Source organism: Ranitomeya imitator, chromosome 2 (genome assembly GCF_032444005.1).
Source record: "Ranitomeya imitator isolate aRanImi1 chromosome 2, aRanImi1.pri, whole genome shotgun sequence".
In the NCBI taxonomy this organism is placed as follows: Eukaryota; Metazoa; Chordata; class Amphibia; order Anura; family Dendrobatidae; genus Ranitomeya; species Ranitomeya imitator.
The window spans coordinates 236,238,003-236,251,045 of record NC_091283.1 but is presented as its reverse complement, the minus strand read 5'-3'; the positions used below and the strand labels follow the sequence as shown (position 1 = coordinate 236,251,045).

General features: G+C 47.0%; 1 protein-coding gene across 1 annotated transcript in view; it reads right to left on the bottom strand.

Moving 5' to 3' along the window:
• Positions 1-11,221, bottom strand: part of LOC138666336 (oocyte zinc finger protein XlCOF7.1-like) — a 28,443-nt gene extending 17,222 nt beyond the window's left edge. Inside the window, exon 1 of the mRNA XM_069754564.1 lies at positions 11,166-11,221. Coding sequence (XP_069610665.1) covers positions 11,166-11,221 — 56 coding nt within the window. The remainder of the gene's footprint in view (positions 1-11,165) is intronic.
• Positions 11,222-13,043: the final 1,822 nt, after the last annotated feature.

The window sequence follows — 13,043 nt, the reverse complement described above, 5'->3', positions numbered from 1 at the left end:
GTGCTTTCCTTGACCGCGACACCGCAAAAACGCTAGTGCATGCCCTTATCATCTCCCGCCTCGACTACTGCAACCTCCTGCTCTCTGGACTCCCCTCTAGCACTCTGGCACCGCTCCAATCCATCCTACACTCTGCTGCCTGACTAATCTACCTGTCTCCCCGCTATTCCCCAGCCTCTCCCCTATGTCAAGCCCTTCACTGGCTTCCTATCGCCCAGAGACTCCAGTTCAAAACCCTCACATTGACATACAAAGCCATCCACAACCTTTCTCCTCCATACATCTGTGACATGGTCTCCTGGTACCTACCTACACACAACCTCTGATCCTCTCAAGACCTCCTTCTCTACTCCCCTCTCATCTCTTCTTCCCACAACCACATCCAAGACTTCTCCCGTGCTTGCCCCATACTCTGGAACTCTCTACCCCAACATATCAGACTCTCGCCTACCATAGAAACCTTTAAAAAGAACCTGAAGACTCATCTCTTCTGACAAGCCTACAGCCTGCAGTGATCCTGAAGTTACTGAACCACCGCGCAACCTGCCCTACCCTCTCCTAGTGTTTCATCACACATCCCCTGCAGACTGTGAGCCCTCGCGGGCAGGGTCCTCCCTCCTTATGTACCCGTGTGCCTGTTATCTGCTCATGTTTAATGTATTTGTCTATATTTGCCTCGTATTCACATGTAAAGCACCATGGAATAAATGGCGCTACAAAATGTATAATAATAATAATATTCTAAATGCAGTTCAAAATTGGCAACAGTAGTAAACCGGCGGCACAGCTTTGTTCACTGTAGGAGAACAGCAAGGAGCGGCAGACACAGATAGAAGGCCCCAACCCAACTAGTAGGCCTAATGCGGTGTTGTTTTCAACAACTACTAAACGAGAGCCAGAAGATTGAAGCAATGGAGAGGAAACCTGGGGAACACCTTGGAGTGGAAGACACCGTCTCTACACCCCAGACCCAACTTGTAGGCCGAATGCAGTGTTTTTTTCAACAACTACTAAACAAGAGCTTTAAGATTGAAGCAATGGAGAGGAAACCTGGAGAACATCTTGGAGCGGAAGACACCGTCTCTACAACCCAGACCCAACTTGTAGGCCGAATGCAGTGTAGTTTTCAACAACTACTGTTATGACCTGGTGGTCAGGACAATAATGGACCTGGTGCTTAAGAGCACACGGAATGACCTGATAGTTACTGATAATAAGGACGAGCTCTGGGACGTGGGAACTCTGCTGACCGCAATCCCTAATCCTATCAAACACACTAGAAATAGCCGTGGATTGCGCCTAACGCTCCCTATGCAACTCGGCACAGCCTAAGGAACTAGCTAGCCCTGAAGAAAGAAAAATAAAGCCTACCTTGCCTCAGAGAAATTCATCAAAGGAAAAGGCAGCCCCCCACATATAATGACTGTGAGTAAAGATGAAAATACAAACACAGAGATGAAATAGATTTAGCAAAGTGAGGCCCGACTTACTGAACAGACCGAGGATAGGAAAGGTTACTTTGCGGTCAGCACAAAAACCTACAAAAAGACCACGCAGAGGGCGCAAAAAAGACCCTCCGCACCGACTCACGGTGCGGAGGCGCTCCCTCTGCGTCCCAGAGCTTCCAGCAAGCAAGACAACAATAAAAATAGCAAGCTGGACAGAAAAATAGCAAACCAAAGAAATACAAGCTGGAACTTAGCTTCTGCTGGGAAGACAGGTCACAAGAAAGATCCAGGAGTGAACTAGACCAATACTGAAACATTGACAGGTGGCATGGAGCAAAGATCAAAGTGGAGTTAAATAGAGCAGCCAGCTAACGAATTAACCTCGTCACCTGTGGAAGGAAACTCAGAAACACCCACCAGAGGAAGTCCATGGACAGAACCAGCCGAAGTACCATTCATGACCACAGGAGGGAGCCCGACAACAGAATTCACAACAAACTACTAAACGAGAGTCGGAAGACCGAAGCAATGGAGAGGAAACCTGGGGAACACCTTGGAGTGGAACACACCGTCTCTACACCCCATACCCAATTTGTAGGCCTAATGCAGTGTAGTTTTCAACAACTACTAAACGAGAGTCGGAAGACCGAAGCAATGGAGAGGAAACCTGGGGAACACCTTGGAGTGGAACACACCGTCTCTACACCCCATACCCAATTTGTAGGCCTAATGCAGTGTAGTTTTCAACAACTACTAAACGAGAGTCGGAAGACCCAAGCAATGGAGAGGAAACCTGGGGAACACCTTGGAGTGGAACACACCGTCTCTACACCCCATACCCAATTTGTAGGCCTAATGCAGTGTAGTTTTCAACAACTACTAAACGAGAGTCGGAAGACCGAAGCAATGGAGAGGAAACCTGGGGAACACCTTGGAGTGGAACACACCGTCTCTACACCCCATACCCAATTTGTAGGCCTAATGCAGTGTAGTTTTCAACAACTACTAAACAAGAGTCGGAAGACCGAAGCAATGGAGAGGAAACCTGGGGAACACCTTGGAGTGGAACACACCGTCTCTACACCTCACACCCAATTTGTAGGCCTAATGCAGTGTAGTTTTCAACAACTACTAAACGAGAGTCGGAAGATCGAAGCAATGTGGACGAAACCTGGGGAACACCTTGGAGTGAAACACACCGTCTCTACACCCCATACCCAATTTGTAGGCCTAATGCAGTGTAGTTTTCAACAACTACTAAACGAGAGTCGGAAGACCCAAGCAATGGAGAGGAAACCTGGGGAACACCTTGGAGTGGAACACACCGTCTCTACACCCCATACCCAATTTGTAGGCCTAATGCAGTGTAGTTTTCAACAACTACTAAACGAGAGTCAGAAGAACGAAGCAATGGAGAGGAAACCTGGGGAACAACTTGGAGTGGAACACACCGTCTCTACACCCCATACCCAATTTGTAGGCCTAATGCAGTGTAGTTTTCAACAACTACTAAACGAGAGTCGGAAGATCGAAGCAATGTGGACGAAACCTGGGGAACACCTTGGAGTGGAACACACCGTCTCTACACCCCATACCCAATTTGTAGGCCTAATGCAGTGTAGTTTTCAACAACTACTAAACGAGAGTCGGAAGACCGAAGCAATGGAGAGGAAACCTGGGGAACACCTTGGAGCGGCAGACACCGTTAGTAGGCCCTACCGAAGTAGTAGCCTCAATGCAGTTTTCAAATTCCTAGAGGCTGAAAACAAGACTATTGACGCTCTGCTTTTTTCAAAGGAGGACAGGTGTATTGAGTGGCACAGACAGACACAGGTGGTAGGCCTTAAACCAAAAATGTGGCTCACTGCAGTTTAAAAAAGGTTACAGGGGTACACAGGCAGCATTGCTCTGGTCAGTGGAGGACAATTTCAATAGTGGACTGCAGACAGACTTTGTACGCCTACTATTTAAAAAAGGATGCTCTATGCAATTAAAAATAGGTTCCAGGGGTCCACGGGCAGCAGTGGTGTGGTCAGTGGAGGAGTATTGGAAGGAGGGACCGCAGACAGGCGAAGTAGGCCTAACATAACAAAATTAGGCTGTAGGCACTTTAAAATTGGTTCCAGGGGTACACGGGCAGCAGTGGTGTGGTCAGCGGAGGACAATTTGAATTAGGGACTGCAGACAGACTTTGTAGGCTGTCCCCTGTGGACCATGCATCCAACACATTAACCCAGTGCGCCGTAATGGACACGTAACTTTTTGTGGACATGCCTACTGGTCCATGCGTCTCTTGTCATGTGCACCTTTCTACTGTTTGATTGCTTGAGTGCTATGACAATGCAGACTTTTTCATGCCGGTGGAGGGCTGGGATGGCTTTTCTCGCAAAAGAAATGTCGACTGGGTAGCTTGAACCGTGGTTAAGCGTAGTTCATCTGGGCTTTCTAAATATAAAACAAAGAAAAAAAGGAGGCTCCATGCACTTTCAGCTGGGTTCCAGGGGTACACGGCCAGCAGTAGACAGGTCAGTGGAGGCCTAGTGGAAGGAGGGACTGCAGACAGGCTTCGAAGGCCTAACATAATAAAATTGGGCTGTAGGCACTTTAACATTGGTTCCAGGGGTACACGGGCAGCAGTAGACAGGTCAGTGGAGGCCTAGTGGAAGGAGGGACCGCAGACAGGCTTCGAAGGCCTAACATAATAAAATTGGGCTGTAGGCACTTTAAAATTGGTTCCAGGGGTACACGGGCAGCAGTAGACAGGTCAGTGGAGGACTAGTGGAAGGAGGGACCGCAGACAGGCTTCGAAGGCCTAACATAATAAAATTGGGCTGTAGGCACTTTAACATTGGTTCCAGGGGTACACGGGCAGCAGTAGACAGGTCAGTGGAGGCCTAGTGGAAGGAGGGACCGCAGACAGGCTTTGAAGGGCTGTAGGCACTTTGAATTCTCTTGCAGGGGTACACAGGCACCATTGGTGTTGTCAGCGGCGGCCGATTGTAATGAGTGTCTGCCAGTTAGTAGTCCCAAAAAATAAATACATGTTAATGTCTCGCATTACAACAAAAAGAAAACACAAAAGGGTGCAATCATTAGGTACAGGGGTGGGCTCCTCTGCGTAGTTTCAGACCTAGTAATTTGGCACAAAGTATTTACTTGGGTAAATATAGGACACTGCCCCTGACTATGTTAAGTACCATCATACATGTCAACACAATGGTATTGTCAGTGGCAGGAATTTACGGATGTCAGCGCATAGACTAAACATAGGTGGAACTGTGAGAGATAATTGTGCAAGTGGTAGAGCAATGTTTGAGCTGGGGGTGGGGGAACTCTCTTGTGGCTGGCGGTACATGCCCAGGGCCCCTCATGTTACAACAGTGTGTCTGACGTTGGGTGCGCACCACCACCACCAGAGACACTTTATTGTACTATGAGGGACCCAGTGGCAGTGCCGTCGACCAAAAGCGGGCACACCCACCTCTTCAGACAAACAGCACTCTCACGGGTGCTTGCGCCAAGTGGCGATACCACGGCCCCGTGTGGGGAGTTTGGCCATTTAGGGAGGTGTAAACATGTTGTATGCTGGACAATCAGCTGTTGCAAATTACGAGATTGGTAAAGTCATTCAGAGTAGTCCACAGGCAATACCTTTTCATAGGAAAGCTAGGTGTCGGCCGGGCAAGGTGGGGCAAAAGAATTCGAAATCCAGTTGTGGTTCATTTTAATGAAGGTTAGATCATCAACATTTTGGGTAGCCAGACGAGTCCTTTTTTCGGTTAATATTGAACCTGCAGCACTGAATACTCTTTCTGATAGGACACTAGCTGCCGGGCAAGCAAGCTCCTGCAATGCATATTCTGCCAATTCTGGCCAGGTGTCTAATTTGGATGCCCAGTAATCAAATGGGAATGACGGTTGAGGTAGAACATCGATAAGGGATGAAAAATAGTTAGTAACCATACTGGACAAATGTTGTCTCCTGTCACTTTGAATTGATGCAGCAGTACCTGTCCTGTCTGCGGTCATAGCAAAATCACTCCACAACCTGGTCAGAAAACCCCTCTGTCCAACACCACTTCGGATTTCTGCACCTCTAACACTTCTGGTCTGCTGCCCCCTGCTGCTCATGTGAGAACGATCACGGGCGCTGTGTGCTGGGAATGCCTGAAGCAAACGGTCAACAAGAGTTGATTGTTTGGTTGCTAATATTAGTTCCAAGTTGTCATGTGGCATAATATTTTGCAATTTGCCTTTATAGCGAGGATCAAGGAGGCAGGCCAACCAGTAATCGTCATCGTTCATCATTTTCGTAATGCGTGTGTCCCTTTTGAGGATACATAATCCGCCATGTGTGCCAAAGTTCCAGTTGTCAAATCTGCGGTTGTGCTTGGTTGAGGGGCAGTTTCAGGCAAATCTATGTCACTTGTGTCCCTCAGAAACCCAGAACACGGCCTTGCCACGCCACCAATTTCTAGTGGCCCCGGAGAAGCTTCCTCATTAAAAAAATACTCATCCCCATCATCCTTCTCGTCCTCCTCCTCCTGTTCGCCCGCTACCTCGTCCTGTACACTGCCCTGACTAGACAATGGCTGACTGTCATCAAGGCTTTCCTCTTCCTCGGCTGCAGATGCCTGCTCCTTTATGTGCATCAAACTTTGCATCAGCAGACGCATTAGGGGGATGCTCATGCTTATTATGGCGTTCTCTGCACTAACCAGCCGTGTGCATTCCTCAAAACACTGAAGGACTTGACACGTCTTGTATCTTCGACCACTGCACACCTGACAACTCCATGTCTGCCATCCTACTGCCTGCCCGTGTATGTGTATCCTCCCACAAAAACATAACAGCCCGCCTCTGTTCGCACAGTCTCTGAAGCATGTGCAGTGTTGAGTTCCACCTTGTTGCAACGTCTATGATTAGGCGATGCTGGGGAAGGTTCAAAGACCGCTGATAGGTCTGCATACGGCTGGAGTGTACGGGCGAACGGCGGATATGTGAGCAAAGTCCGCGCACTTTGAGGAGCAGGTCGGATAACCCCGGATAACTTTTCAGGAAGCACTGCACCACCAGGTTTAAGGTGTGAGCCAGGCAAGGAATGTGTTTCAGTTGGGAAAGGGAGATTGCAGCCATAAAATTCCTTCCGTTATCACTCACTACCTTGCCTGCCTCAAGATCTACTGTGCCCAGCCACGACTGCGTTTCTCTCTGCAAGAACTCGGACAGAACTTCCACGGTGTGTCTGTTGTCGCCCATACACTTCATAGCCAATACAGCCTGCTGACGCTTGCCAGTAGCTGCCCCATAATGGGACAACTGGTGTGCAACAGTGCCAGCTGCGGATGGAGTGGTTTGGCGACTGCGGTCTGTGGACGAGCTCTCGCTTCTGCAGAAGGACGAAGAGGAGGAGGAGGAGGAGGGGGTGCGAACACCTACAGCCAACTGTTTCCTAGACCGTGGGCTAGGCAGAACTGTCCCGAAATTTATGTCCCCTGTGGACCCTGCATCCACCACATTCACCCAGTGTGCCGTGATGGACACGTAACGTCCCTGGCCATGCCTACTGGTCCATGCATCTGTTGTCAGGTGCACCTTTGTACTCACAGATTGCCTGAGTGCATGGACGATGCGCTCTTTAACATGCTGGTGGAGGGCTGGGATGGCTTTTCTCGAAAAGAAGTGTCGACTGGGTAGCTCGTAGCGTGGTACAGCGTAGTCCATCAGGGCTTTGAAAGCTTCGCTTTCAACTAACCGGTAGGGCATCATCTCTAACGAGATTAGTCTAGCTATGTGGGCGTTCAAACCCTGTGTACGCGGATGCGAGGATAAGTACTTCCTTTTTCTAACGAGAGTCTCATGTAGGGTGAGCTGGACTGGAGAGCTGGAGATCGTGGAACTAGCGGGGGTGCCGGTGGACATGGCAGACTGAGAGACGGTTGGAGATGGTATTGTTTCCGCCGGTGCCCTAGATGCAGTGTTTCCTACTACGAAACTGGTGATTCCCTGACCCTGACTGCTTTGGCCTGGCAAAGAAACCTGCACAGATACTGCAGGTGGTGCGGAAAATGGTGGCCTTAGAGTGACGGCAGGGATGTAGCGTTGCTGACTAGCTTCATTGGCCGAGGGTGCTACAACCTTAAGGGACGTTTGGTAGTTAGTCCAGGCTTGCAAATGCATGGTGGTTAAATGTCTATGCATGCAACTTGTATTGAGACTTTTCAGATTCTGACCTCTGCTTAAGGTAGTTGAACATTTTTGACAGATGACTTTGCGCTGATCAATTGGATGTTGTTTAAAAAAATGTCAGACTGCACTCTTTCGAGCCTCGGATCCCTTTTCAGGCATTGCAGACTGAGCTTTAACCGGATGGCCACGCTGTCCTCCAACAGGTTTTGGCTTTGCCACGCGTTTTGGGCCAGATACGGGCCCGGCAGATGGAACCTGTTGCGATGTTGATGCCTGCTGCGGCCCCTCCTCCTCCGCTTCAGAACTACTGCCGCCTGCTCCCTGTTCCCCCAATGGCTGCCAATCGGGGTCAACAACTGGGTCATCTATAACCTCCTCTTCTAGCTCGTGTGCAACTTCGTCTGTGTCACCGTGTAAGTCGGTGGTAGAGCGTTCTTGACGGGGCAACATATTCTCATCAGGGTATGATTCTGGATCAGTACCCTGTGAGGGCTATGTTGTGGTCTGAGTCAAAGGACCAGCATAGTAGTCTGGCTGTGGCTGTGCATCAGTGCACTCCATGTCAGATTCAACTTGTAATGGGCATGGCCTGTTAACTGCTTCACTTTCTAAGCCAGGGACGGTATGTGTAAAGAGCTCCATGGAGTAACCCGTTGTGTCGCCTGCTGCATCCTTCTCTGTTGTTGTTTTTGCTGAAGAGGACAAGGAAGCGACTTGTCCCTGAGCGTGACCATCCACTAACGACGCGCTGCTTTTACATTTACCAGTTTCAGAAGAGGAGGCAAAAGAGCTAGAGGCTGAGTCAGCAAGGAAAGCCAAAACTTGCTCTTGCTTCTTCGGCTTTAAAAGCGGTTTTCCTACTCCCAGAAAAGGGAGTGTTCGAGGCCTTGTGTAGCCAGACGATGAACCTGGCTCCACAGCTCCAGACTTAGGTGCAATATTTTTTTTCCCACGACCACCTGATGCTCAACTACCACTACCATCATTACCAGCTGACAATGAACGCCCACGGCCACGACCTCTTCCACCAGACTTCCTCATTGTTTTAAAAACTTAACCAAAGTAACAGTATTTGTTGCTGTAAAACAACTTACACGGTGAGCTATAACTTCAGTATGATTTAGATATCCCTTTACAGGTGGGTGAGACCGCAAGGAAAATCAGGCACAATGTTACACACTCTGTTTTCGGTGGCACCAAATGAGAGAGATGCCACACACGCAGGACTGTCACTCAAGCACAAATGTCAATATTGATCTCCCACTTTTTTTTTTATTTTTTCTGGGAGAATTTAGAAACCAAATAGAAAAAAAAAATAGGCTTTCTATGGCCCACTATTTGAGAGAGAGAGATGGCACACCCAGGAGTCAAGACTGGCACACAAGCAGAAAGGGCAATATTAATCTCCCACTGATTTTTTTTTTTGTTTTTCAGGGAGACTTTAGAAACCAAATTAAAAAAAATGATTTTTTCAGGGAGAATTTAGAAACCAAATAAAAAAAAAAATAGGTTTTCTATGGCCCACTATTTGAGAGAGAGAGATGACACACCCAGGAGTCAAGACTGGCACACAAGCAGAAAGGGCAATATTAATCTCCCACTGATTTTTTTTTATTTTTTCAGGGAGACTTTAGAAACCAAATTAAAACAATGATTTTTTCAGGGAGAATTTAGAAACCAAATAAAAAAAAAAGATTTTTTCAGGGAGAATTTAGAAACCAAATAAAAAAAAAAATAGGCTTTTTATGGCCCACTATTTGAGAGAGAGAGATGGCACACCCAGGAGTCAAGACTGGCACACAAGCAGAAAGGGCAATATTAATCTCCCACTGATTTTTTTTATTTTTTCAGGGAGACTTTAGAAACCAAATAAAAAAAAATAATTTCTTCAGGGAGAATTTAGAAACCAAATAAAAAAAATGATTTTTTCAGGGAGAATTTAGAAACCAAATAAAAAAAAAATAGGTTTTCTATGGCCCACTATTTGAGAGAGAGAGATGGCACACCCAGGAGTCAGGAGTGGCACATAAGCAGAAAGGCCAATATTAATCTCCCACTGATTTTTTTTTATTTTTTCAGGGAGAATTTAGAAACCAAATAAAAAAAAATAGGCTTTCTATGGCCCACTATTTGAGAGAGAGAGAGATGGCACACCCAGGAGTCAGGAGTGGCACACAAGCAGAAAGGCCAATATTAATCTCCCACTGATTTTTTTTTTTTATTTTTTCAGGGAGAATTTAGAAACCAAATAAAAAAAAATAGGCTTTCTATGGCCCACTATTTGGGAGAGAGAGAGAGATGGCACACCCAGGAGTCAGGAGTGGCACACAAGCAGAAAGGCCAATATTAATCTCCCACTGATTTTTTTTTATTTTTTCAGGGAGAATTTAGAAACCAAAAAAAAAAAAAAAAAATTAATAGGCTTTCTATGGCCCACTATTTGAGAGAGAGATGGCACACAAGCCCAAAGGCCAATATTAATCTCCCACTGTTTTTTTTTTCAGGGAGAATTTATAAACCCCACAAAAAAAAAACAGAAAAATAAAATGGCTTTCTATGGCCCACTATGTGAGAGAGATGGCACACACAGGGATGGCACTCTTAATCTCCCACAACTTATTTTTTTAGGGAGAATTAAAAAACAAACAAACAGGAACTGTCCTACAATTACTATCTCCCTGCAGTAATCTCAGCCAGGTATGGCAGGCAGCAATAAGGAGTGGACTGATGCACAAATTAAATAAAAAGTGTGGACAAACAAACAAGATAGCTGTGCAGAAAGGAAGGAACAACAGGATTTGTGCTTTGAAAAAAGCAGTTGGTTTGGACAGCGGCGTACACACAGCAATGCAGCTATCAGGGAGCCTTCTAGGGCAGCCCAATGAGCTACAGCGCTGAGAAAAAAAATGTAGCTTCCACTGTCCCTGCAAACAAAAGGTGGTGTTGGACAGTGGAAATCGCTACAGCACAAGAGGTTTGGGGGTTAATGTACCCTGCCTAACGCTATCCCTACTTCTGACGAAGCAGCAGCAACCTCTCCCTAGGCTCAGATCAGCAGCAGTAAGATGGCAGTCGGCGGGAACGCCTCTTTATAGCCCCTGTGACGCCGGAGACAGCAAGCCAATCACTGCAATGCCCTTCTCTAAGATGGTGGGGACCAGGACCTATGTCATCACGCTGCCCACACTCTGCGTTCACCTTCATTGGTTGAGAAATGGTGCTTTTAGCGTAATTGAAATGCGACTTTGGCGCAAAAGTCGCGTACCGCATGGCCGACCCCACACAGGGGTCGGGTCGGGTTTCATGAAACTTTTGAAAATGAACGATCCGTTTCGCTCAACCCTATTTATGACTGCTCAGAGATTTAGTTTTCATCACTGCAGCTGAATGATTTACAGCTACTAGCCTGCTTGATTACATGTGGTGATTCCCTAGCAACCAGGCAACACCCACATGTATTCAACCTGACTAACAGCTGTAAATCATCCAGCTGCCGCAATGAAAATTTCTCTGAGCAGTCATAAATACTCGGAGGTCACCAGCACGTGCTCGGGAAAACCCGAGCAATTAGTAAACTCGCTCATCACTACTGAGTAGTCTTCTAGAATATTCTTCAACTGCTAGAATTGTGCAAAAGTTTCTATAATTTCCCAGAATTATCGAGAAGTTTCTAGAAACTTTTAGAACTTTCTAGAACATTCTTGGACTGTTCAATAGTCATACAAGTATAAAAGCACAGGTGACTCGAACCAACATTTCGGTTTACGCTATTGCTGAGTAAGAGAATAACGAATCGTAGTTAAAGAGCAATTATTTGTTTAAGATGGCATCAAGAGGTTGTTTGTGCCCAGCAGATGCATTTTGCTATGTGTGTGGACAATTTATTAAGACAAGAGCGAGAAAGTATTCCATGAAAGATGTGCGAGGCCTACAAGGCATATTTCGGCATGTCTGTCAGGGATCAAGATAAGTCCTGGGCACCTCATTTCACATGCGAATATTGTAAGAAAACTCTTTAAGGTAAGGTGAACAGTTGCTGCTCATTTTGGTGGCAGTGCTTTATTTTGTAGAATTTCAATGATTTAGATCTAGTACAGTTTAAGGAGATGCAACTGATAAAATTTTCACATATGTCAATGCACTATAGTAAAATATGTATTAAGTAATGTGTAAAATTTCATGCTTTTCAATTTATATAATTAATTATATCTGCTATGTGTGGTGCAGTGACCCATGTTACAACCAGGGGCGCTTATGTGCTCCTCAGGATATGCATGGAGCTATATCTGTAATGATGATAATGAAACAGTGTCCAGCACGATTGTAAATGGCCGGTATGTGTCGCAGAGGGAGTCTGCGCTGTAAGTCTGTAGTATTGTTGTTCTGGGACCTGTAGTCCCACAAGTATTTGTATAGTTTATAGAGGGAGGCTTACAGGGATAGTTTGAGAGCTGGGTGGGCCAAACTAGTCACACACCTCCCACTTATGGGATTGGTTATAACTATGCAATGTGACCAGGGTGTGGGCCACATAGTTCAGAGTGTGAGTTCCTGTATAGCCTGTGTGTTGGAATGTCCTGGGATCGACTGGATTCCTGGAAGCACCTGCTGAGGCTATGAACTGAATGGTCAGTGTGTTGGTATGTCCTGGGATGGACTGGATTCCTGGAAGCACATGGTGAGACCATGGACTGAAGGCCTGTGTGTTGGAAATGCTTGGGACTGGACTTCCTAAAAAGTGCACGTAGAGGCCGTATCTGCAGAGCCTGGGACGGCTACTGTGTTGGGGAAGCTAGAGTTCCTACTGTGGGTCTGGACTATCTGAGGTGCTCTGGTCACAAGGACGGTGACCCCAGTGAAGCAGCTTTTTCCTGGGAACCAGCACTGAAAGGAGTCAGTGTGTGGAGCTGGAACTCCTGTAAGGTAACTCCAGATAAAGGGGGTTATATGCAGAAATGACATTTAATAAACCGGATAGATGTTTATGTGGAGAAACTGTGCCTGGGTGCTTTAATCCCGTGCCAAGCGAGTGTCCCCCAACTCACTCAGGTAGCGCTATCTCACATTTGGTGGAGAATGCCGGTAATGGTTCAGAAAGCACATGTCAGGTGTTTGCTGAAACTCAGCGGGGTTATGAAGTTTTCTGTGGATCGGCGGGTCCACGAAGCTTGTAAGCATTTGGCTGTAACTCGGCAGGGTTACGAAGAGTTGCTGTGGATCGGCAGGTCCACGAAGTCTGCTCTGCAGAGCCGTGTAGAGCCTTGTGCAGAGGAGCTGCAGTTGCAGCAAGAAGTTCTGCAGCAGCAGGAGCTGCTGTTGCAGCAGCAGCGGCTTGTGAGTAGCACCCAGAGGTGCTGGCGGCTTGTAACTGCAGCAGGAGCTGTGGTAGCGCCAGCAGAAGCTGGT